Genomic DNA, 25750 nt, shown 5'->3' with positions numbered 1-25750 from the left:
ATGCTTTATCCTGCCGGGAGAGTTCAAGGCATGACGTATATCCAAGTCTCGATATCGCTGCCCAGAGTGGCGCCTGTCACGCCTGTCATCGCTTACACGGACTGGAATATCATAATGCCGGTCGCCTATCTGCCTAGTGGCGCAACGTCCTCCCTCACCTCAACAAGTATATATCAGGCTTCAGGATAAGTTGGCATGTTGCTCGGGAGACAAACAATAATCTTAGAAACATTAAAGAGGAATCTCATTACCTTGTTTCCTCCTCATAGGTCCTGCAAAAAAGCTTTTGATTTCTAGGTAAGCCGAGAAGCTTCCTGCCGAGAAGCAATTCGATTGCCTATCATCCAGGGCGAAATAGTTCAGAGTTGTCGCTGTGCTCAATGAAAATAGACTTCTTGGGAGTAAACTAACTGGCAATGGCTAGTTTTCCTATTATATTTTCCCGTCCTTCAGTTCCCCGGCGACATTCGTCTTTAGAGCAATCGAGCTCAGTTTCTTCGCCCACATACCCACCATCACACTCCCGATCCGAGACCCATTCTTTCGAACTGCTCCCAAGAGACATATTTGGGCAAAATACATCCAGCCTAGTCTCAAACATCCCCTCTCCAGTCCCCTAAATCTACGCACAAACACCAAACCAACGAATTGCAATATCGCTGCCTACCATGTCATCCACCGCCATGGTCTCCGGAGACGACTCGCTCGAGCCCACCCTGCAAAGCCTCCTGGACCAAAAGACGCTTCGATGGGTATTTGTCGGTGGGAAAGGAGGTGTCGGCAAGACAACTACCTCATGCTCACTAGCAATCCAGCTTGCCAAAGTCCGCAAATCTGTTCTGCTCATTTCCACCGACCCAGCCCATAACCTGAGTGATGCGTTCGGACAAAAATTCGGAAAAGAGGCGAGGCTGGTCGACGGCTTTGACAATCTGAGTGCCATGGAAATTGACCCTAATGGGAGCATACAAGATCTGCTCTCCACGGGGGGTGATCAGGCAGATGACCCCATGGCTGGGCTGGGGCTGGGTGGCATGATGCAGGATTTGGCATTCAGCGTAAGTTCTTTTACTTCTTTTTTTATGAGAGTATGGTATGTAATAGGAGGGATGGTGAATATGTAATAAAAAAATTTTTTTTATAGATACCCGGTGTCGATGAAGCTATGTCGTTCGCTGAAGTCCTGAAACAAGTCAAATCCCTCTCGTACGAGGTAATCGTATTCGACACTGCGCCAACCGGCCATACCCTCCGCTTCCTTCAATTCCCCACTGTACTAGAAAAGGCTCTTGCGAAACTATCTCAACTATCCTCCCAATTCGGCCCGATGCTGAACTCCATCCTTGGTGCGCGTGGTGGGCTCCCCGGTGGTCAAAACCTAGACGAGATCCTCTCGAAGATGGAATCGCTCCGAGAGACGATTGGAGAAGTGAATGCGCAGTTTAAAGATGCCGACCTCACAACGTTCGTCTGCGTATGCATCGCAGAGTTCCTGTCCCTGTATGAAACCGAGCGGATGATCCAGGAGCTTACAAGTTACCAAATCGATACACACTGCATTGTGGTCAATCAGCTGCTATTCCCCGGTAAGGACAGCTCGTGCGAGCAGTGCAAGGCCCGAAGGAAAATGCAGAAAAAGTATTTGAATGAGATCGAAGATCTGTATGAGGATTTTAACGTCGTGCGGATGCCGATGTTGGTAGAGGAAGTGCGGGGGAAAGAGAAACTTGAGAAGTAAGTCAGTTCCGTGTCTGTGACGATTGCTGTTTCTGAGGGGAGTATCGAACATCGAAAACGAATGAAAGGCGCTTTGCTAACCAGTAAACCCTTCCCCTTTTCCCCCTCCGAACACTAGGTTTAGCGATATGCTTGTAAACCCATACGTTCCACCTGAAGAGTGATTGACTGATTGATTCATAATACAAAATAGATAGCCATCGTGAACCTAGGTCTTACGTATAAAAAGCGAAAGAATAGAAAAAAAATTTTTTTTGAACGAAGCCAGCTTTCCTTTTCCCACTTGAACTTTTTCACCCCGTACATACGTTCTATCCCAGTTCGTTGTCGTCGTAATGGAACGTTCCCTCCCAAATTCCTTTGTCCTTCGTGCACTCACGAGCAAGCAAACAGCCGGGCTTGGAAATTCATTCCCAAACAACCTACACTTTGCGGAGGCCCTCTCCCTCTCTTTCTCTCTAATCATATATATATATCTATATATGATTATAGGACTCACCCAACTAACCAATGCCTTTCATTTAGAATCTCACCCTTTTTATTTCAATCACTTTCCTCTGGTTCCATCAGGACGAGCTTAAGGGGTGTAATTTACCGACGCTCCAAGGGCAGTGTCTGGACGTCCGGCGACAACCGAAAGAAATCATTATTTTCTTCTGCTCTTCGGACAATAATTCCCATGGCATCACGATTGCTTGAAACATCTACATATCGTCTGGTATCCGCTCTTAACTTATTCATTTCGCGGAAAAGGGCCACTCAATGAAGGCAAGAATAGTCCCCACGTTGAGTCTGGAAGTATAACGAACAAGAAAAACAAAGGAAACTCCTGTTACCCTACATCTTACCCAACCCGTCAAATTAATACTTGCAAAACCTTCCAGGAATCTTCCCCCACTGTTATTGCGCGCCCCACTTGTTCAGGCTACCCTCCATCTCTGTATTGGGGTCAGCCATTCAGAACCACAGGGACGTAGCTGGGTGAGCAGAAAAGTTGCATCTTGTCGAACCTTTCCCAGCTACTTCCGGTTTATGAGTGACTGAGGACCTAATGCCCCTGGGCGCCTTGCGAAAAAAGCATATTTCCAGTTTTGCTTCTGGGAATCAAGAGTGAATGACCCTTTCGGAGCCTGCCAGTTGGGATATGCTGTAAACTGGCTAAACTTTGGAAAGACTTGAGTATGAATTGGAAAACGCGGAAAGTGAGGCGATCTTCCAAGGTTTCCACTTCCTCTCCCCCCCCTCCCCCCGCAAGGATTAAAATCATCATCAAGCTGTTTTTATTGATGGTCATGTCGGAGCGGTGATTAATCGTCCGAATATTAACCCAATTACTGAATATCGGTATATAACGAATGAATTGAATTGAATTGACTTAATCATCTACATCCTGATAATTACAAGTTAAAGAAAGCATTATTTATAAGGAAAGGAATGCTCGATTACATGAGCTGAAGGATATTCTAGATAGGGCATGTTGAACATGTTTAATTTTTCGGACCGGAACAATTTTTGGCATGGTTAATGCATCCACCATTATCATGGTTAAAATGTTACAAAAACCATGTTCAACTTGAGTGTCAACTAGTGATAATATCTAACAATGATATCTAGTGATGGTATATATTGATGATGATGCCCAGTGATGATATATATATATATATCAATGATGATGTCTAGTGATGATAGCTAATGATGGTATATATTGATGATGATGATAGCTATCAATGATATACATAATAGCGATAGTTATTACCAGTGTGAAAAATTGAGCATGGTTTATCTACAAGACCCACTTTATCAAACCATGTTCAACTTTCAATAAACCACGTTCAACTGTAACCCGTCTAGATAGTTAACTTTTTACTTTGCCAAAAATGAGTCATGAATGAGGGAGGCAATGCGAACTTACCAAGATATCCTAAAAGGTTATCTTCTAACATGGTCAAATTCATCAGTTAGTTGTTCTTCCTCTTGTCGCACAACCCTCGAACAGTGCCTCTTGCTTCTGCAACTGAAAATACTAACAGGGCTGTACTTGCATCTTCTTTTTCTTCGTGTGACTCCTTCCTCATCCGTCAACGGTTGGCCAAACCACATTCATAAACATCTTTTGAAAAAAGACTCCTGTAAACTCCTGTAAGTATGCTTTCTCAACTGCAAACATGCCAACAGTCAAAGAATTGAGAAGTGAACTTAGGGCTCTCGGCCTGTCTTCGACAGGCAGAAAAGCTGCTCTCGAGCAGCGACTGAGACAGCCAAGGAGAAGTCAGCGACGTCGGATTCGCAACTGTCAACACCCGACGGCCACTGCGATGCACTCATGGCAGTGAGAATCGAAGTCGGGGACCCATCCACAATGATTGAGCGTGCCGAAGAGGCCTTATTGGACTCAGTTAACAAAGAGGAACTACAGTTCACCATGGTCAACGGAAACCCAATAGTCACAAATACACGAGCGCTCAAATACGCAGAGTCGCATTTCAACAGACCGATCCTCGAGGACCGCTTGAATGCGACAGAATCCCGCTTGTCCGCCATGGAGAACAAACTAGAGTTAGCAGAATGCCGTATCTCTGACCTCGAGAGGTCAGTTTTCGATCTTAAAGCTGTCAGAAACCGGTTCATCAGCACTTACAAACGGGATATACTTTCCAACGACACCGAGAAAGATAAGGTGGCCATCAAGACTGGAAATCATTTTGTACATGGAGGGGACTGTAAAAGAGATGCAGAATTATATGAAGCTCCAGCACTTCGTCGCGATTTCGATACCTACATCAAGCTTTACGGCCTTCATCCTGGAATTGTCCGCTCTTCAATTTGTAAGTATTTTTGCAGTTGGGATATTGATTGACTGATGCTAATAAATTTAAAGCATACCGTCCGACAATTGACCTCCTCGATAGACACGCTACTACTGTCGCTGACAAAAATATCGAGCTTCCTACGAAGTTTAACGACCTGTTTGTCAACTTCATAAAGGCCCTTGAAACTTCAAATTTTGAAGAAGACTATCTCGCCAACCCAAAGTCAGATGTTACAGTTGCATATTGGGCCTTTTTTCAGTCCTGCCCCTAGTAGTCTTTGCTGCGATTATAGCTCCTCGATAACGATGCCAAAACTACTTTTGAGAGGGACCACCAATGTTGACCTATTCCATTCCTGCACCATTATTGTATGTTAACTTAGTATGACATTCTTTCATGCGCACCATGCATGAATTTTGCAAGTCTTGCAGGGCATTTCTACCACTTTGCTTGATGGGGTTCGCCATCCAATGCAAGCTCATGCCCTTAATAACTTTGTATTTGTATTAGGATTTGGAGTGCAATAAAGATATTGCTGTTTTCTTTCGTCTAAGTAGACCATCTTCCAGCTACATCAACTTTGTTGACATGATCTTCTACAATTTAACCTCACTTGCACTCTTGCCTCAACCCCCCTTCCTTCCACTTTACATCCTTTAACTTTGTAGCCTTCCCAGGATGCACAGAGGAGCGGAGGCACCCGGGCGAAGAAACGCGCAGGCCAAAAGGTTCGCAGTAGTCTTACAGGAATATCTGCAACAAAATGGTAATTCGAGACCGCGGAAGGAATAACGGCCAAATCGCGGAAGAACACGATACTTTCACTCCTGCACCGGGAGAAGCGAAGTGCATACAAAGCTCTCACAATGTTTCGTATGGGCCAAGTAGGAACGATCTGGATGGACACCGCCAAACTCGATTCAAAGTGAGGCGGCGTAAACGGGGCGACCCTTGTTGTCTGCTTGCTGTCATTAAACTTGTCCAATATGGGTTTCGGGAAATATGCCGCCATGCCATTTCAAGTCTAGTGCCGTCAGCCCTGCCGAAAGCTTGGATGAGGTCATTCAACATCCGAAATGGGACTTCAGGATGTATCCGCAAGCTTCATATAAATATGGCCACTCATTCCCTCTGTGAAATGGATTTAGTTTGCCTTACTTATATCACTCTCCGTGTATTCCTTGTATATCAGTCTCTTCGTCTTTCAACATCTATCTATCTACTCTTCTTGCTTAAACCACATTGATCAAACCGACTCAAAGGTTCATTGATACCTCCAATCTTGACCTTTTGCAGAATGCCTCAATCTCAGCAATATTGGCTCCCCGGATATGGGCTATCACGTCATGTCGTCGTTACCCAAATACAATTTTTCCTGGGGCCTGCTTCTTCGGCCAGGCCGTTTAGTTTTCAGGTATGGGCACCCGTTGCGTGAATTAAGTGCTGTCAGATCTAACCCAGATTGCAGGGACGTGAAGGCTACCTTATAACTGGGACGCGTCTGACTCGGGTATGTTCTGACCTCATGTTAAAAGGGGGAGCTCCCTTCCGTTCTCAAGGTTATGATCTAACATTTTGCATAGCAGCAAATCGAGGATCTAACGACCATGTCTTTGGAATACGAGAAAGGTGCTGCTATGAGGATGGCTCACAACAACCTCAATTTTACTACCAACGGCAAATCGGCACAGTATATCAATGAATTGGTAAGCTTTGGACCACGCGATCAGGAACCAGAACTTCCCACCGATCGAAAAAACGACCGCGAAAGAGAAACCGAGAGAAATGGAGACAGATACGTTCCATCGGACCGTCGTACCCGGCAGAAACAATCGTGGTGAAAATAATATTTGCCAATCGTATCATCCGATCATTTACGTTCAAAAACCTCTGCCGGTGTTTGGACATTAGGGAAGGGCTTTTCGAAAGTTCTTAGCAATTTTCTCACCTGCGACAAGTTGATCCGTCTCCCAAAATAACTCGCTCGGGGGTTGGGGTGGAAACGGGCCTGGGATTTGGAATCGGCAACGTCACGGTTACTTTCAGGCGATTGGAATAGGACGGATATCGTTGGTTTTTTCGGAATGGAAGCGATACGGAGTTTCGAAGGAGTTATTGGATAGCGAAAAAATCTGTAATCGACTTGTTTCACTATTTTCTATCCAAATCGACTTTTTCGTGCTGAACAATTCTGTGCATGAGTGTTTTCGAATCGCCTTCCTTCCTCCACCCTAATATCGATTTCAGGCTTACTTCCGCAAGTGGTAAGCTAATACGCACATAGAAATCCTACCTCCGAAAATACCAGTACAGGACCCGGGATACATCGCGGGGCTGAAGCAGAAACGGGGATACAGTGGGCAACAGAACACTTTTACAGACCTTGGATCATCCCCTAAGGCCTTGGAAATTCAATGGACTTCACATTCCTCCGGACAACCAACCACTTCAAGCCGTGGGTTTCCTATTTTTGGGATTTCTAAATTGGATGATGGTATAGAGCTTCTGATTAGTTGTTCCCTCATCTTGTCCCAGTGAACAAAAGCTAAGCCTGTATGAAAATAATATATCATCTGAAAGGCCGGTCTGGAAAAAGGATCCAGTCCACCAATTCCTCAGGATGTTCCCGTTACGAGACGAGATGCTGATCTCCATCGCCGCCTGTATTCCCTGGACTGGGCCACGTTTCATTCCAACTTACCTATTTTTCTTTGGCAATATCATAGGTATATTTAAAAAGGATAGAAAGGATAGAAAAGCAAAATAAGTTTTTTGGCCTTAAAATAGCCATCTTGAAGGTCTCTATATCTGCCCCGTTAAGTCTCTTGCCTGGCATCAGCGCTACTCCCAACAATATCTCCCCATTGCCTCCCTGGAAGACTTCGGCTGAACCAAACGCCACCCACCAAACTGTGTACCCATCTGATTTCTGTGCCAATGAGACTGCTCCCACAACTTCTCAACACGGATTGCAACCTTGCATTATCCTTCACCAGGCAATCGATTTCAAGTCTAACGTCAAATCACGAATCACATTTTGTTCGACAACTTCATCCACCCTAGCAAAGAGATAAATGCCTTGCAGTTCTATCACTCAGTTTTGCCCCTCGCGAGCTCCATTTCTGGAAACCTGCATCATCCTACTACGTTTCGTCCACTACATGCTGTGAAGCTCCATCACTCTATCACAATACCCTACATGAGGTCTTGTTACATGCCGTTGGACATTGGGCCAATGTTGCGGAAGAGGATGTCGGTGGTCATTTAATATTGTGATTTCTTTCAATGGACATTTTGGTGCAGGCAGCGAAAATTTCTGTGTCAATGTATCCTCAGACGGAAACAAGCATCCGACCTCCAGCGGAAAACAAGAACCAGGGCTTGAATAACGAATACACCATCGTTATCTGACCGACCACGGAACATCACTCCGGCTATCATGAGGATAAACCCGTGACCCACGTCGTCCCCTGCCTATATGAATGCGGACCGGTAGTTTCGCCATTATATTTCTCGATGGCTGAAGCAACAGGAAGACGACTACTGCTGAACCCTTTCTCCTCCCACCGCTCCACCCACCCTGCCATGAGTCGGTTTTATTCGGACGAGCTTTGTGCACTTGTGGGAAACCAGCGGTCAATGGCTACTGTTACTGCTGCTGCTGCTGCTATAATGTCCATATTCACCGACGGTAATCGCTTGTAATATCGCTTTTATAAAACAAATCTTAGCTAGGTTTGGCTTCTCGGGTGAAATAGATAGGTAGGTAGGTAGTATCCATCCTACATGCGGTCAATCACAACAATGCCACGTCTTTCTAAGGATGACAAAAGGAGACTCAGTAAGTTTAACAATAACCAGTCCATTCCCGCAACCCGACTGAGATCTACGACTGCTGTGAAAATCCTCTATCACATGGGCCAAGGAGAAAGAAAACCTTGAGAAGAAGCGCAAATAGTCGACAAAAATTCCGAATCAAATAACAAAAAATATTTTTTTTAAAAAAAACAAAAATGTTAAAACGCCAGCCAGATGCCCAACGGCCATTCATCATAGGGGTAGATCGACATAAGGTCGCGAAAAGGAAAAAGCGGAACTTCACGTGCAACAAGATATTTTTCTTTTTCTAGGACAAAAAGAAGAATAGAGACCGAGGGATTAAAAAAAAAAGAAAGAAAGAAAGAAAGAGTAGGCCGCATGTTGTATCATTAAATCCCGTTTCCAGTCCTTCTCTCGTTATTTCAATCGAACTACTAACTTCTATCCGTAATCATCTCTTTCTCGATTATACTTATTTGGCGACAGCCGCACTATTACGGAGAATTGGAATTAGTAAATTTATATATTATACGAAATACAGAGAAAGAGACAAAACTGCTTACCTCAACACTTGCGTTCTGAAAAATGCACCCTTGGTTCTCTCGATGACTTGCTGATATACTGACTGGGGTGGATGGTTCATAAGAACAGTCCCTTCTTTGTAGTCGATTTTCGCATCGACACGAGTGTCACGGATAAGGTTGACAATCCACTTCTCGCCTTCGTCTTGGTTCAGACCAAGTCGGGTAGATAGATCCCTACAAATTCGCTGTTAGTTTGGTGTACATATTTCTTGGAGGGGAAAAAAAACGACATACTTGATATCGATACGCTGGTGAATCTTGCAGTAGCTCTCCGAGATCAAATGTCTTGCCGCATCGACAAATGCATCTGCCGCGGCAACGAGGAAGAAATCATTCCTCAGAATCTCCTCCGCCTCGCCCAGCTTCTGCTGAGCCCCTTCGAAATCGAAATCGATGTACAACGCCTTAATGAAGTCTACGATGGGATCTTGATATTCATATTGCTCTTGTCGTACCACGCGAATGAGGTCTTTCAATTGCTTTTGATACAGTGATGTATTCTTATGGGCACGGCTGCGGCTGGTGATAACTGCAGCAGCAAGATATCGAAGAATCCATGGGCAAGCGGTTTGGATCGTGTTGATGTAGGCAGGGGAGAAGAAAAGATCGGTCAGAGTGTCACGGGCAGGGTCGTGGTTAAAGAAGGGGAAGAGGGACCAGTGGATCAGCCAGGTGCGATGCTGGAGCTGGGCGAGCGGGTTGTTAAACAGGCGGGTATCGATTGATTCCTTTACTTTTTGGACTTCCTCCATCGCAGCCTCCCAGTTGGTGGTCAGGATTTCCGAGGCAAGCTTGCCCCACGTAGCAGACGCAACCTTGTCGTTATCAGTAGACAGGACACGGAACTGGTAAAGCAGCTCAGCAGCGTTTGCATAGCTACCACAGCTATATTGAAACCGGCCATAGTCGTAAAGAATATTAACCATATCCATCGTCACACCATGTTGTTCCTCAAGAAATTTCAAGTTCGCGGCCTTGTCGTTTCGTAGATTGCTGACCACATTATCGTCCTGCAAAAGCTCTGTGATTTTGCTGCTGTCCTCAACGTATTGCTGCAATTTCTTTACAACTTCTTCCCGCTTCTTGACGAATTCCTCAGGCATTGTCTCGGAGTTGTTGATTTCCTGCCACAGGTTCGCGACGTAGTCTGTCATGTTTGTCTGCTTCAGAAGCTCATATTTTGCCTTGGTTAATTCGTCGACCTGTTCATCCCCTTCCTCCTGGCCAGATGCAAACTCGAGCAAGGGGAAAACGAGGTGACGATCGAGGTAGGGCATGAGTTTTGGGAGAAGATCATATTCTTTGGCGATCTCCTCGGGGGTCTTTGCGGAACGCGATGCGGCACCCTTCAGCAGGGTGTCAGCAGACGGGGGTATCTTGTCTGTCATGGTGAAATAGCGGCTGCAGCGGTGGGATGGGATATAGGGTGTCTGGCTGATGCGTTCGGGAGCTTTGCGAAACTGTTCAAAATGGAAGTTCAAAATGTAGTGGGAGCCGCAAAAAGTTCGCACTAGGCCGAATAAAGATAGTGCAGTGTCTGCTCCAAGCTTGGATAAAAAAAAACCGACGTCAAATTGATATCACGACCACAACACGCGGGGAACAATCGGAAGACGATTCCTGCCAACAGCTGAAGGCTATCAAACTGTAACGATACCCTCGTTCCTCAGTTCTATACCCCTCTACTTAGTGTCTAATTCGTTAACCCCAGCCCTTAACCTCAACAACTTCTGTCCGTTGGTTCTAAGCTTTTAACATGGCCGCTCTCCTCCCTTCATCACCCGTCTCGTCGGTGCTTCGCCGACAATACTCAATGCTCTCTTTATTCCTTAGATCAAATTCGTCTAGCAAGCCGTCATTTTCGTCGCTATCACAACCTCTTCCACGGACTCGGACATGTAGATCGCGTAAATTTACCCTTTCCCTTCTACTCTAGCAACGCTATCCATCGCACCCATAGTGGATAGACGGATCGCTTGGTTGACAATTACATTCTATTTTTTCAAAAGAATATATCTAACCTTCCCTAGAATCCCTAAACCGCCCGTTTATATCCCTCACCACACAAGCCCGTCATATCACTACCCGAATCACTCGACCATTCACACAATCCAACTCCACAAAGCCAAACAAATCGACACCCACAACCACACAGCCTGCTCCAGTCCATCCTCCTCTTCCCCTCACGAACCTCCCCTACTTCATCCGTCGCACCCCTTCAAACCAATTGCCCGTCTACCTAGTAACCAAAGCTGGTGGCACGAAGCAGGAGACGAAGATCCAGAAAACCGAGGGAGATGTTGATGCGCTATGTTCGGATTTGGCGAAGACACTAGGGATAGAGCCGAATTCCAAAGATATATATATCAATCGATTAAATGGACATGTAGTTGTTAAGGTGTGTATTTGTGTTTGTTTACTCACCCTTTCTTCAGTTCTCCCGTCATTTGCCCAAAACGGAAAGAAAAAGAAAAAAAGAGGAAAAATAGAAAAATAAACTCCAAAACCCTCAAGACTATAAGATTATACAAGGGGGGAACATTAATTTAACTGGTGTCCATGGAATAACACAAAATCCAACCTGTAAAACACTAACAAAAAACCTGGAAAAAAATTTAGGGCTGGCGGAAACCGGAAATCCAACAATTCTTATTAGATCGAAAATTCTAATAGGAGGAAAGAAGAACAACGGGAGGAGTTAGCCCGGGGGCGGGGGGATGGATATCGAAAGAACGAACAAGATTTTCTATATTCCGACGACACAGCTCCCAACTCCCTATTTGTATATATTCCGTCCATCCCATCCGTAACGCACGAGTTTAAGCACAATACAACTCACCTTTAAAAAAAAGAAAAGGAAAGAAAAGAGAAAAAGGAGGGTGGAAAGGACACGTCCCTACCAATCATTGATAAACGACGAAGAGAGGTGGAATGTTATGTGTTTGCTTGCGCAGGGACGTAAAAATTTTTGCGATACCATTTTCTTTTTTCTTTTCTTCTTTTTCTTTTTCTTCTTTTTTTTTTTGCCCAGTCAGAGTTATTCAGGAGGGGGTGGAACGTATCAATTGACACCGTTCTTCTTTGCACTCTTGGTTCTCGTTCTCCTTCTTGTTCCCTGCGGAGCTTATCTCAAAATTACGTGTCACCTTCATCACCATCATCATATCATCAAAACAATTCCATTCCATCCCATTCCATTTCTTATTCGTTGTTTCTCCAGAAGAGTTCCCATTTCCACTTCCATTTCATTTCAGCTTATTTTGCTTACGCGCGTCTCGTTCGTAACATTGCACATGTCCTGTACATACTATATTTTTTGTATATTTTCTCACGTCATGTATTCACCCCCTCCTTCTCACTATGTTGTCACGTACAGTGACATTTTTACGAAGTTGTTCCAAGCAGCGGACGACGGCGATGTAGACGGGTAGATAGGCAAATAGGTAGGTAGGTAGGTAGGTAGGTAGGTAGGTGTTGTATCAATTCGCCATTGCACAAAACCAGCACGACACAATAAGAAGAAAAAAGGAAAAGGAAAAGGAAAAGGAAATGAATGTCGATTCTTTCATGATAAACATCATTCCTTTAACCATGATGATATAATAGTGAGTTATCAATCAAGTGCTTTAACATTCAAAGGATCCAGCACCTCCTAGCTACTAGTGAACGAGAATAGAACAGCCCATTTTCTTTTTCGAAATGAATTTAAAGTAAATCGAAAATTAAAAGTAAAAGTAAATGCAACGAGAAGAAAAGATAGATAAAATCCCTTGCACAGTAAGAAACATATACCACTAACCGTATACACACGCGTGCGTAGATAGACAAGGCCAAAAATGAACATGAGAAGGATACATACAAGACAAAAAATTGAAGACGAAGAATGATATATGTAGGGTAGCTAGCTAGATACACAATAAAAAACCAAATCAATCAATCAATCCCTCACTCACTCACTCACGACAAAAACGAAAATGAAAAATACAGTGGAAAATATAAAAACACTCAAGATTGAGAGGGGGAGACAGAGACAGAGACAGATGAGGTAGGACGAAGAAAGAAAAAAAGAAAAAGGCGAAAAAAGAAGGAAAGAGGGAAAACAAACGGAGGAAGGATTCGTCGACAACCCCAATTTGCCCCCTGTACTCTGCATTCGCATTGAATTGCGTTGCACATCCGCCCATTCCGTCCTGTTGAGAATACCTTCTCCTTCACACAAAATACAGACAAGGATAAAGATAAGGATAAAAGCATATATATATATATATATATTGACGCCCCATTCCAACCCAGCCAAGCCTGGCTGAACAAAAAAAATACAAAAGTGAATAAAAATGAATAGCAAAGGCATAATGCAAAAAGGAAGAACAGACCAAGGTAAATCTCAACCTCCCAACCCCGCATATTCACAAAGCTGCCTTACAACATTTGGATCAATATTCGGCGTCAAAAGTGCGCCGAGCAAATTCTCCTTCTTCGGCAACACTCCCAACGGAACTTCACCCTCTTTACTCCCATTTCCACTTCCACTTCCACTCCCTCCCGCATTATTATTACCGCCACCGCTAGTAGAATCCGCCATCCTCGACTTCCGCGCAAGGCGCACAAGGGTCGCTAGTGCCCGCGACGTAATGGACCCATAGCCATGGAATTCCACCTCCGCAGCCCGGGCGCCTGGGTGGCTACCGTGCCGGTGCGACACTGCCGTCGCTGAGGACGAGGTCACCGAAGAAGCGGAGGCGTTCCCTGCTGTGCGATCTATGCTCAGGAGACAGGCGAGGCGGAGCAGGCTGGTGGCAAAGCCATCGGTCGATTCGAGCCAGGAGCGCGCGATGGTGTTATCTGCGAAGCCGGAGAGGATCTCTGCGGCGAGCATGCCTTGCATGAGTAGTGGTTTGCGGGCGTCGACTAGGCCAACGATGTTTCCTCGCATGTGCTTTGGGATGGCGGCGATGGAGAGGCCCAAGGTTCGTGTGAGTAGTTCATAGGGGGGTGATGAGGCGCAGTCCTGAGCGAAAATGGCTTTGTAGTAGGTGCGATTTGGGTCGTCTCGCGCAAGTAGTTTGGCCAAGCTGTCTACGGCGGCAGGCATGTATTTGTGTATGCTTGGGTTGTATGGCGTGAACATAATAGTGTTATTACCGAAAGAGGTTGGGACAGGAGTCGGGGCAAAGGATAAAAGGAAATGTAATAAACAGAGTGCTTCGTCCTTTCCAGGAAGTTGAATAGAATGAGACAGATTGCTGAGGTAAATGACGGCGTCTTTCATGAAATCCAGGGTATTTTGGTGAGTTCGTAACAACATGTTTCTTGTTCCTAAATACCGTATTATCGTCGATATAAATCGGACGACAAAGGGCATACCCAGCGAAGCCAGGTTCGATTCAGCGAAGGAGAAGTTTCGTATGATGGTAGTGATACAGATGAGCCGGTCCACGGCGCGATCGAGTTCATAATCTAGGCTGCCAAACTCTGGTACATCCAGCAAAGCTTCCATCTCTTGCCGACAGCCTCGGAAAACCTCCTCATACGACGGAAAAAGCATAACATCAGAAACTTCAGCCGCGTTCTCCGCAAGAAGCTCTGCTTGTTCCTCAGCGCACTCGACCAGTGCTTCAACGAGGTCTTCGCAATTATCGAGTGAAACCTGTATCGATCGTTCATTGGACATCTCCGTCAAGGTGTCCAACGCCATGCGCATCTCGGCGTGAATGCCCGATTTAATGCTCATGGTCAGAGCGTGAATATCGATTACCCCAAGTTCCAAAAAACTAGGTACATTAGGTTTCAATCGTATAATTTCTTCGCCTAGTTGGAACATTTCGTCCACAATAATAGGCCCATGATATTGGCTTTCAGGAAACACAGCAGGTTTGAACGTGTCTTCTATAGGTCGTCGCCAAGATGTGCTCGTCAGTTCCTCACCCGCCATACCGCCACTGCCAGGTTGCGATTTTGTCACAACGGGACTGGGCTTTTTCTCCACTTGGATAGGGGATGCTGAAAACTGGGCAACCCGTCCATTAGGAGACATCGACTCTGGTGGCCGGGACAAACTCGATCGTTGCTGATGGCTAGTATGCTTCTGCTGTTGAGATTTAGATTGTGACGGAGTCGCGAAGCCATTTACCGGTATAGGAGGGGCGTGATTATGCGATTGTACTTGCTGGTTCTGAGCCGAGACCGGGGAGAATTGTTGGGTCATGGGCATGTCGAAGGAATGGTTGCCCATGGGCTTGGCGGGTGACATTTGAGGGTTAATGCCGAGAGGGCCTTCTAGAGGATCCCGCTGGGAACTACCGTGCATCTGATCTGTGAATTGTTTCTGCTGCGAACTTAACCACGCTTGTTCATATTGCGCGAGGGAGTTCATGTAGTGTTCACGGATCTCCTGCGCTGCTGTTGGATACTGCATGGCGGGAAACTGTAGTTGTTGGGCCACCACAGGCCACAAGTTTGTCGCAATAATCTTTTTTGAGCCACCCATCTTCATGACAGTCGCATATAGCTGCATCAGATTGAGTGGTCGTCCACTGACGACGGGGGTCAGGTTGACTTGAGGATGGCCCCGTGACATCCAGAACCGTTGAAGGACCTGTAAAAACCCTTCTTGACTCGTAGGTTTAGCCATATTTTGCTGTATTTGTCGCATGGTCGCCATATGGGGATGTTGCATAGGGGTCTGCCCCGTTCCACCAGGGCCAATTGGACGCCCCACTGAAACAGGAGAGGCAACTGCCTGCATCTGGCGCGCTTGGTTTTGGAGCCGAATTTGATAAGGCCGCTGTTTCGAAGACATTTGCTGTTGCTGTTGTGGTGGTGGTGGTTGTTGTGGTGGTTGTTGCTGCTGTTGCTGTGGCTGATGAGGAAATCCTTGCGGGAGATGGGAAGCACTGCTTTGGTTGAATTGCGCTTGCATCGCAGGATGAATGCCAGCGGAAGTCATTGCGGGTGATGGCGAGAAATGGGATCCGACAACCTGGCCATAAGGTTGACCTGGGGGGAAAGGGCTGTTCTGTGGAGTATTGACGCGACTGCCATGATCAGAGTGTGAAGGAGATATTTGTGGGCCAACATGGATTCCAGCGGGCGAAAACGGACTAGGAGACGCAGTTTGCACCCGTTGCACGGCTTGCTGATCAAATTCCGGGAGGATAGGGGATGGGCTCGCATTAGCCGAGCCTCCCGGTTGTAGGTGCTGGTAAGGAGTTGGCGCATGCTGCGGCTGAGGAAATTGCGATGCTCCATTTATCTGTTGGCCCTGATAACCCGGATATGGCACTTGAGGGGTATGCGAACGAGAATTAGGCAAACCACCAGGGGCAAGCCTAGGAGACATGGACATCCCATCATCGGGACGCGGTCGTTTAGAAGGGATCACTGAGTTGGGGTTGTGGAAGCCGGGCGATATAGTCTGGGGGGCGCCATTATTGAACATGCGCTGGAACTGGGCAGGATCGGCAGAGGTAGGTGATTGATGAAGGAAGGCCATCGATGGGTCGATGGTCGGGTTATTAGTGAAAGCGCCATTGTCGTGGTTGGTTATGTTCGCAGTCGCGGCGTCGGAGAGCCAGGCATTCATGGCGTGTAAATTCTAGCTACCCATCCGTCTTAAAAACAGCCATGAGGTGTCAGCAAAACTCAGCAACAATCGGGACCAATACAGTAATCGCATGGCAACGTGACAGGAAATATCATCCAGGAATAAAAACTCTAGGTTAGGCGAAGCCGGGGTTGGTAGCCAGGGGCAAGTAAGGCCAAAAAAAGAGGTGAAGAAGAAAGAAGTCAGATAAAAAAAGGGAAAAGGGAAAAAACGCTAATGCAAATGGACGCGTTCGCTAGGCGGGAGAGGGAGACAAAAGGAAGGATAGCCATATCACAGCATCAAGAGGTTTGTGGGATGAAAACGAGCCGCGAACCCACAAGACACCGCAGCCACAGCGATGAAAAGTCGGAGAATATTATGATGTGGCGTGTCATGGAGCAGATACTTGGGATGATTATAATTGATGTGGACCATGGGAAAGCAAAGGATGAAACTAGGGCAAAGCATAATAATAATAATAATAAACGACAATCAAAAAGGAGCTGCAAAAACTACTTAGCATCGGATATGAAAGTAAGAACGTACCTGACACGATCGATTCTACCAGGCTACGGCAAAGCCAAGGAAGATTGAGCAAGAGTGTGCGTGTATGCGTGCGAGTGGAGGGATGTATGGAATGCTTCTTTTCCTTGATGGGGGGGAATGTGAGTGTGTGTGTTCTGGCTGTTCGTCTCTTCGTTCGCCAGCGCAGGACAACAGAGAGCGGGCTCTCGCGCTTCTTCCCCGGGCTCGCAGGCGCAGGTTCTGGTCGGTCAGTGAGTGCCAGGCAAGGCCGTCGCGGGTTCGACTAAACTCAACCGACTGTTTTCGTTCGCTGGACAGAAGGGACACCAAGGGCACGCTGGGTGGCCGAAAGGAGAAGGCGGTGAGATGGTAAGAAGGATATCACGTGGACGACGGCATAACCCGATTGGGAATGTGGTGACTAATCAGCAAGGTGCCATGTGACTTTGCTTGATGAGTAAGCGGAACGTGCGAACACGTAGAATTAATACTGAGAAGGGTGGGAATTTTGGAGAGCAGGAAAGGCCAGGAAGGAAGGGGGGAAGGGGGTATGGGGGGGATGGGGGAATGGGGGAATGGGGGAATGGGGGCAAAAGGAAAAGGGACGGCAAAGGACAGCAAAGGATAGCGACGAGAATAGTATACAGTATACAGTAGTATGCATACATATTGTAACTAACAGCGGTGGGAGGCTGCTGTTGATCATTGGGGATAGGGCTGAGGATGAACCGGGTGATACCCATAATGACGACAGTAATACATAGACTATGGGGGGAATTCGGGAAATTATAGTTTGAGGAGTCAAACGCACACACAAGACAGGAACTTGGGAACTGGGATCTAGAGAGGCTGCTGTGAGTGTGTGTGTGTGTGTCCGTGTGCGTGTGTATGGCACCCAAAATTAGCCGCCCAGAGAGTGAACGACAAGAAGAGAAATAATGGTAGCATGGGCAGAAAAAGGGGGACAAAGGGGGACAAAGGGGCATAAGAAAATATATGTATCATCATAGGACGTCATCATACCTAGGAAGTATTATTATTTTTACGGGCAAAGAGTTAAAACGAAGCTTTATGGATGTCTTTCCCGGGCGGATGGAGAGCGAGCGTTAGAATAGCCGGCGAAAGAGGCGAGGCGGGTGTGGCCTAGTATTATTTAATTATTATTATGGGTTAATTTAAATCCATCAATCCCTATCATTGGGGGGATCGGGAAAGGGGAGGGGGTAGTGTTTGGCAGAAGGGGCCCAGGAACGGTCAGTAGTAATAATAATAAGTCCCGAGATGGGAACAAATTCGAACCAGGTAAAGAGGCGTCGGAGCACGGCCGTAAGAGTTAAAGAGACTTGCCTGAGGGGGTAAATCAATCGCTGCTGCTGCAGGCCGGGAAGATCGGGTCAGGCCAGAGCTTGTCAGGGTCGGCAGCCTGGTTGGCGGGAACTTGGAAGGGGAAGCGAAGGGCCAAAGATCAGAGGGAGACGAGGCAACGCTGGCAGCGAAGGTGACGGTGACGGGTGACGGTGACGGTGATGACTGACTGACAGACAGACAGACGGACAACACAGGCTCTGACTCTGACTCTGGGGACAGTGGAAGAGGAAACGAGCCGCCTTCCAAGGTTGGTTTGGGTCACTTGGGTGCGCCTGCTGGATCCCTGGGAAAATGCCCAGCCGAGGCTAGCCCGGTGGCGCCTTGTGGCTGCTGATGGCGGCCAATCAGCGCCGCGGGGGGCCCCTCGCCTAGGCCTCTTCGGGCATGGCCGCATTGGTGCTGTTGCACTTGCTGCGAGTCGGTTGTGCATCCTCCAAAAGTCTGCGCATCAAATCTGGATTGGGAGAGAGTTAAAGACAGCAGCAACGAATAACTGGAATAGTTGATATCAATAGTTGATATGAGGAGAACAGGAGTTAGTTAGCTAGTCAGTCAGTCAGTCAGTCAATATAATTGGGGCCCAGCATGATGTAGCAGCAAGTAGCAGCAAGGAAACCCGGTGGTCATAATATATTAGCTTATTGACCATGATGATATGATCTCGACAATGGTCGGGAGCCTTCGGTGCAGAGTTCACAAACGCCCCAGCCAGGCCCGTGGTTTTACCCACTTCGTTCCCAGATCGTTCAGCCATACTCAGGTTCTTCATTACCCCGTCATTACTCGTAATATAATGAAAAGAAAAGAAATGGGAAGAAATTGGAAAGTCAGTCAATCAGTCAGTCCATCGCGTCCAAAAGCTGCAATTTATCATTCAGCTTCCGCCTAGCAAAAAGTGCCAGCAGATCTCCTTTCCTTTTCTTTTTTTTTTCCCTCTCTCTTCTTCCCAGAGATATGTTGATTGATATCGCGAGATCTTCTGGGGAAACCTAGCGAGCATAGTCCCGGAATTCTAGCTCGAGAGGGAAGGGCTGGTTGGCTTTTTAAGGGAATAAGCAGCGGAGTCCTGTGTGACAGCAAGTCGAGGAAGTGAAGATATTATCGGTAATGTATTGCAGCGGTCGCGATGAGTTGGGAGGGGGGAAACATTAAATATATATGGATGTAACCAGTAATTATTGTCCGGATATCACAAACAATGGAGAGGAGAGGGAAAGAAAGATGAAGCCGACGAAGCGGAAGCGGAAATCAACAATAAGAATATAAATAAATACTAAAAACCGGAGGGAAGTGGCGGGCACATCCTGCGCCTTTTATACGTACTCCTATTTATCTATATAGTATGTATTCCGAATGTACTACTGGATAATCATTATCGAGACTTTGGTGGATTTGCTGCGCGTTATTGGCCTTCCCCAGAGTCAATCATTGTTGGAAAAACTCTATTTGCTTCTTCCTCGGATGTTCTCCAGCTGTGCCGGGTAGTTTTATCCCCCCTGCTGGAATCTTCCCCTCTCCCCCCAGGTATTGTATCAAGGGCCCGAGGGTGAAGATGTCGCTGAGACTACTATTATCATTGCTATTTACGAGGGGGACAAATTATACTGGGGGTAGGCTGCCCCTTGCATCCCCGTTAGAGGGGCGTAACAAATGGACATTCAAATAAGTTTTGGGGCAGAACAGAGCGCAGCAATCAAAAGACAATAGATATTCCTCTTCCATCAAATTTGTATAGATGAAGCCATGCTTAAAGCACTGATATAACATAGTTAAACAGAACGAAGCAAACCCATTTAAATCCACCATCAGAATACAAAGTTAAATCTCATCACATTTAAGCATCAAATAAATACTCTGCTGCAAGTCGCAACTACTATTTGATTAATAGAATATATAGTCGGTATCATTGGGTGTTATGTTCAACGGGTTTTAAGTATACCAAGAACACAACAGATTGAGATTTGTTTATGGAATGTCATTAAACACTCAAAAGAACTTTAAAGGAAAGAGGAAGAGATCCTAGTCAATGTCAATTAAAATCATGAGATGGAAGGTTGGTTTATCGTAACCACTCTAGGTTAACCGATCAGACCTTCGGATAACCCTCAGTTATGTGAGAAGGCATTTATCTTACCTTTGTTGAATCCCAAAAAACCTTGTTTCATTTTGATATTATCTTATCGGCAAAAACCATAACTAACAGTTCCCTCGAATCCTTGAGTATGTTCAACAAAATATAAACGATATTATTTACCCCGTTCCTCCTAATATCAGCTCTAATCTAGGTGTCGTATATTGGTGGCAGGATAGGATAGCTAGGCGCCGGATGGACCTATCATAATCCCATATCTCGAATCTCGATACATATCAAAACACCCGTCATGGGGTATGAATGTACAGTACAAATTAGCTCGTCTCAGAGCAAATGGCAGCGGCACCAAGCCCCTCAAACCCTTCCTGTACAACTTTGCGGCCCGCAAGATGATTCGCGAAATCCATGGCCCGTAGAAGACTGAAATCATCGTCGCCGTCAGATTCAGGACGACGGATGAAGTGGTGCAGCATTCCCGCTATGAAGGTGTCGCCTGCCCCGATCGTACTGTTGTTTTTAATTTTGTGGGTTTAATGGGTTAGTAATATAAAGGTAATATGCTGTCTTGTCTCTACTGTCCTCCCCCGTGTTTTATTATTTCCTTTTCAAGGACGCACAAAACCACACGTAGGAAAGGATATTTCGCATACTCAACCACGGGACGTTGCGTGTCTATATACGCCGGCGAATGGATATATTCCATGCTGCCCCTGTGCAAGCATGCTGCTCCACGCTCGCCCCACGTGCAACATAATATCGACCTTAAAAAATCTATTAGATACAGCCAATGTAAGGGTGAGATGGAGTGAATCTTAATATGTCGGGAGGTTTAGGGGTTTAAAAAAAAGGACATACGCTCGGGGCGTTAGAGGCGATTGTGCTCGTAGAAAACCCTCGAGTGATCCGTGGCCGTTTGCCTAGAAAGGAGGGCTGTGAGCAGAACGGTTTTATTGTATTTGTTTATTTTTGCCCCCTGCGTCACAGTAGATAAGAGTGTTTTGATTTGCAGTACCTGCGCCCAACTTTTCGAGTAGAAAACCACGTCTGCTACTGCAGCGAGGTCCTGGAGACCCTCCCGACCCGGTTTTTCGACCTCGACGCTGACTTTGTCACCGGGGAAGCTCTGGCGGAGGTACTGTATGCATTTCAGCGTGACGGCTGGTATGCGGCCCTGGAGAAACTGGTTAGGATATCGCTACATATATAGCACAAAATAAAACAAAAAGAGAAAGAAAGAGAGAAAGAAGATATACACGCCTCAAAGTGAAACCATCTAGGACAACAAGCAGCAGCCGCCAACCTCTCCACAATCTCCACAAACTCCGATACTGTCATCTCTGGCAAATTATTATAGTTTACAATAGTCCTGCTGCCTGTAGAAGCACTCTTAATGATATAACTCGACGCCGCGTCGCTGCATTGTTCACGGTAGATGCAGTGTTGGAGATCGACGCGAGAACCTGGACCGAAGGATGCTTCGAGCTCCCTGGTGGCCGGCGACGATCTCGCAGGTAGTACTGCAATGGCACATAGCGGGGAGGTGGTATTCTGCTGCTGTCTGTCCGATAATATCTGAGCAGCGCTGGCAGTATTTGGAGTATTCATGTCCTTTGAGGAACTACATTCGAGTAGCTGCTGGAGAACTTCGAGTGTGTTCAGAGTGTTTCCGCCCCGTCGTCGGGAGATGTGTGATGCGCGGAGTTTTTCGTCTTCTCCTGGATAGTGGTCTACGCTATGTGGAAATGTTAGTATTGGGGTTTAATAACCCCCTCCCTCTCTCGCCCTCTCTTGATATATACACCTATATTTCTCACGTTAGGATTGTATCAAGATAGCAGGCTCCGATTGTTACAAGATTCCTCATCATGTGTGGTGAGGGGTGCGTAAGCTTTGATATTGGGCTTTTATACTTGGATCGATGTCTAGAATCGTGCCGTTGCAACAAGTCCTGCTATATCGACTGTGAGATGCAAGGATATATAGGTGGATACGATATCATTTACATACGCAGAGACGGTTATGTTATGTTATCTCGAAAGATTGATGGGTTTAGAACCCCGTATGCCAGACCAGATCCGTTTCGACAGAAAGAAGATGGAGACCGTGAGGTTTCGAAAGCCCTAATCATTTTCAAATTACACTAGTATTAAGGCTATTATTTATCACATCCCATCAAGCTTAATCTCCTGGACGAGATACTCCCAAATGTGGATGAGGTTATGAGCTTCACGTGATAATCTTGGCGCTGTGTCGCCTTGCAGTTCCAGCTCGACTTGTCTGGAGCAAGCTCAATGAACAACTACAACCTATTCCGTACCGCTCTTGTACCCATATCTTCCCCCTCCGCACGAGATATTTAGCTGAGCTATCTTCGAAATAAGTCCTCATATTCACCGTTAACATCTCCTTTGCTTCTGTATTGAAATCCAGTAGCTATGGGAGACGTCGTGGTTGCGAGCTCAGCGGCCCTTGCGCCGCCGTACAAAAGGACCACACCTGCACACGCGACCCCGAATATCGATCCTCTGGAAGGAGTTGGAAATGACTATGGAGATGACTATACTACGCTCAAGAGATTGCAACGACACCTAGAGTATGTGCGGATTTGTTTGCGTCGTGCATGTTGACTACGGACTAACATTCGTTATTCAGGTATTTAAACCTTCAGGAGGAATATATCAAGGACGAGCAGAGGTATGATATCTCCAACACCCAAGAAATACTTCATTATCTAATGTCTTCCCAGGAGTTTGAAGCGGGAACTTGTTCGAGCCCAAGAAGAAATTAAACGCATACAAAGTGTTCCCCTTGTTATAGGCCAGTTCATGGAGGCTATCGACCAAAAGTAAGAGGTTCAAACAACAAGGGGTTTTGCGTGTGTCGCTCCTCATGCTAGATATACTAACGACCGTCGCCTTATTACAGCACCGGTATAGTACAATCGTCAACAGGCTCGAATTATGTCGTCCGCATACTATCAACACTTGACCGCGAACTGTTGAAGCCTTCCTCATCCGTCGCTCTACATCGCCATTCCAACTCCCTCGTCGACATACTTCCACCTGAAGCTGATTCTTCCATTGCTATGCTTGGCATTGACGAAAAGCCAGACGTGACATATGCGGACGTGGGAGGACTGGATATGCAGAAACAGGAGATTAGAGAAGCCGTCGAACTACCGCTAACGCATTTCGATTTATACAAACAAATTGGTATTATAATATGCTTGGCGTGATTGATTGTCTAGGTTTTCGGCAACTAACCAAAAGCTCCTATAGGAATCGACCCTCCGCGCGGTGTGCTTCTATATGGACCACCCGGAACCGGCAAAACCATGCTTGTCAAGGCGGTAGCCAACGGCACAACAGCCAACTTCATCCGAGTTGTCGGATCCGAGTTCGTTCAAAAGTACCTAGGCGAAGGTCCTCGAATGGTCCGCGATGTTTTCCGCATGGCCCGCGAAAATGCCCCAGCCATCATCTTCATCGACGAAATCGATGCCATCGCTACAAAGCGATTCGACGCTCAAACAGGTGCTGATCGCGAGGTGCAACGTATCTTGCTGGAATTGCTCAATCAAATGGACGGCTTCGATCAGACAAGCAACGTAAAAGTCATCATGGCGACCAACCGCGCCGACACGCTGGATCCTGCCCTGCTGCGGCCAGGTCGTCTCGATCGCAAGATTGAATTCCCCTCGCTGCGCGATCGACGAGAGCGCCGGTTGATCTTCACCACCATTGCTTCCAAGATGTCTCTGTCGCCGGAGGTAGATCTGGACTCGTTGATTGTTCGGAATGATCCGCTATCGGGCGCTGTCATTGCCGCTATCATGCAGGAAGCTGGCCTGCGGGCAGTTCGCAAGAACAGATACAATATCATCCAGTCGGACTTGGAAGACGCTTATTCGAGCCAAGTCAAGGGAGCACAGGATGCTGATAAGTGCGCTCTCCATTCCTTTCTACATAAAAAAATATCAACCATTATTACACACTTGTTACTGTTGCTAACATTAACCGATAGGTTCGACTTCTACCGCTAAACAAAAGAACAGAAAAGGGGGAAACAACGACCTATGTTTTCTGGGGAGCCACGTATGCATGTTGGACATATTCGTTTTGAAACTTTGCCTTTCCCTCTCTTTATGGGTGCAAGAAGGGAAACTCAGAGACTTGTAGGAAGGAAAGGCAAAGCATAACGGGATCACACAAAGCCTCACCTCCATGCAATCCGATTATTTAAAATCCAATTCATACTGCACCAAAGCAACAAGCACTCTCCATGGTTCTTCCCCACCTTACCTTTTCAAAGGTCTTTTTTTCTTTTATTCGCCCCACAGAATAGAAGCTGAATGAATGGATATCTAAATCCTACGCCAGTGTAAAATAGAATCTATCTATCTTCATATCGTTAACAATTTCTCTCAACCCGGTCCTAGACTTACTATCCTAACCTCAAAACATCTCATACCGTCTTCTTTCGCGCAAGATTTTGCTTATAGCCAGTCTTATCACTACGAAAATAATCCCCCTTTCCCCCGATCTTTAAAAGGCAGGTTCCTCCAAATTCCCCCACAAAAAGAGAAAGCATACGATCCAACGACCAGTCCAACCCCAACCCCAACCCACCAAAGAAAGAAATATAAGACGTAAACCCCCGTAAACTAAACTAAACTAGTTTATCCATCCATATCAAAAAAAAAAAAAAAGAAAAGAAAAGAAAAGAAAAACAATGGACTGAACAATCAATAAAAGAAATCCAAGCCTGTCTACCCACCTACCTACCCACCCACCCACCTACATACATACATACACCACCATGGATAGACCCCCTAAGTACAGTACAGGAATAAACCAACTTCCACTAACTACTATATATATCCTTCCTCACTCAAACCAATGTAGAATACCAGTAAGGGCCGCACTCACTAAAAGCAAAATGGGAAAGGAGATCGAGAAAGCGGGCTTAAGGGGAATATAAAATTTGAAAAAAAAAAAAAAAAAAAAAAAAAAGGATGGCGGGAACGTGCGTGTGAATATATGAATGCATGTAACCGCCCAACATATTTTGCCTGTACGCACAAAAGTAAATTATAAATTTATCATCAAGGGAACCACCGCTGTGAAAAGCAGCTGCTAGCTATACATTTACATATTTCTCTCGGAAATTTGGATTTGGGGGGGGGGGCCGGGGCGGGTGAAACGAAAATGAGAAAAACCGGACGCCTCGC

General features: G+C 46.2%; 9 protein-coding genes across 9 annotated transcripts; 5 read left to right on the top strand and 4 right to left on the bottom strand.

Annotated features, from left to right (window-relative positions):
- Positions 1-183: 183 nt before the first annotated feature.
- Positions 184-1998, top strand: HCBG_06787 (arsenical pump-driving ATPase; the record flags this gene model as incomplete). Its single annotated transcript, XM_045433836.1, has 4 exons — positions 184-297; positions 425-1058; positions 1145-1734; positions 1856-1998. 3 exons carry the CDS (start codon positions 669-671, stop codon positions 1899-1901), a joined length of 1026 nt encoding a protein of 341 aa, XP_045285317.1.
- A 1771-nt stretch (positions 1999-3769) lies between these two features.
- On the top strand, positions 3770-5095 carry HCBG_06786 (uncharacterized protein; the record flags this gene model as incomplete). The annotated part of the gene is made up of 2 exons (XM_045433835.1): positions 3770-4562; positions 4616-5095. 2 exons carry the CDS (start codon positions 4061-4063, stop codon positions 4816-4818), a joined length of 705 nt encoding a protein of 234 aa, XP_045285316.1.
- A 616-nt stretch (positions 5096-5711) lies between these two features.
- HCBG_06785 (uncharacterized protein) lies at positions 5712-7351 on the top strand (the record flags this gene model as incomplete). The annotated part of the gene is made up of 3 exons (XM_045433834.1): positions 5712-5961; positions 6016-6057; positions 6131-7351. The coding sequence occupies 3 exons, from the start codon at positions 5845-5847 to the stop codon at positions 6386-6388; spliced, it is 417 nt and encodes a 138-aa protein (XP_045285315.1).
- An 892-nt stretch (positions 7352-8243) lies between these two features.
- On the bottom strand, positions 8244-10338 carry HCBG_06784 (eukaryotic translation initiation factor 3 subunit 6; the record flags this gene model as incomplete). Its single annotated transcript, XM_045433833.1, has 3 exons — positions 8244-8857; positions 8930-9124; positions 9185-10338. The coding sequence occupies 3 exons, from the start codon at positions 10336-10338 to the stop codon at positions 8839-8841; spliced, it is 1368 nt and encodes a 455-aa protein (XP_045285314.1).
- Positions 10339-10706: 368 nt separating this feature from the next.
- HCBG_06783 (uncharacterized protein) lies at positions 10707-11620 on the top strand (the record flags this gene model as incomplete). Its single annotated transcript, XM_045433832.1, has 3 exons — positions 10707-10857; positions 10981-11348; positions 11570-11620. The coding sequence occupies 3 exons, from the start codon at positions 10707-10709 to the stop codon at positions 11618-11620; spliced, it is 570 nt and encodes a 189-aa protein (XP_045285313.1).
- Positions 11621-12822: 1202 nt separating this feature from the next.
- Positions 12823-16532, bottom strand: HCBG_06782 (uncharacterized protein; the record flags this gene model as incomplete). The annotated part of the gene is made up of 1 exon (XM_045433831.1): positions 12823-16532. The coding sequence occupies one exon, from the start codon at positions 16530-16532 to the stop codon at positions 13335-13337; it is 3198 nt and encodes a 1065-aa protein (XP_045285312.1).
- A 1782-nt stretch (positions 16533-18314) lies between these two features.
- Positions 18315-19182, bottom strand: HCBG_06781 (uncharacterized protein; the record flags this gene model as incomplete). Its single annotated transcript, XM_045433830.1, has 3 exons — positions 18315-18594; positions 18691-18882; positions 19130-19182. 3 exons carry the CDS (start codon positions 19180-19182, stop codon positions 18315-18317), a joined length of 525 nt encoding a protein of 174 aa, XP_045285311.1.
- A 1652-nt stretch (positions 19183-20834) lies between these two features.
- Positions 20835-22384, bottom strand: HCBG_06780 (uncharacterized protein; the record flags this gene model as incomplete). The annotated part of the gene is made up of 5 exons (XM_045433829.1): positions 20835-21027; positions 21376-21437; positions 21533-21691; positions 21880-22252; positions 22335-22384. The coding sequence occupies 5 exons, from the start codon at positions 22382-22384 to the stop codon at positions 20835-20837; spliced, it is 837 nt and encodes a 278-aa protein (XP_045285310.1).
- Positions 22385-22819: 435 nt separating this feature from the next.
- Positions 22820-25047, top strand: HCBG_06779 (26S protease regulatory subunit; the record flags this gene model as incomplete). Its single annotated transcript, XM_045433828.1, has 6 exons — positions 22820-23113; positions 23173-23214; positions 23267-23365; positions 23446-23732; positions 23799-24462; positions 24544-25047. The coding sequence occupies 6 exons, from the start codon at positions 22956-22958 to the stop codon at positions 24560-24562; spliced, it is 1269 nt and encodes a 422-aa protein (XP_045285309.1).
- Positions 25048-25750: the final 703 nt, after the last annotated feature.

Source organism: Histoplasma capsulatum (genome assembly GCF_000150115.1).
Source record: "Histoplasma capsulatum G186AR genomic scaffold supercont2.10, whole genome shotgun sequence".
Lineage (NCBI taxonomy): Eukaryota > Fungi > Ascomycota > Eurotiomycetes > Onygenales > Ajellomycetaceae > Histoplasma > Histoplasma capsulatum.
The sequence above is the reverse complement of the archived record's forward strand: the minus strand, read 5'-3'. Positions and strand labels throughout refer to the sequence as shown.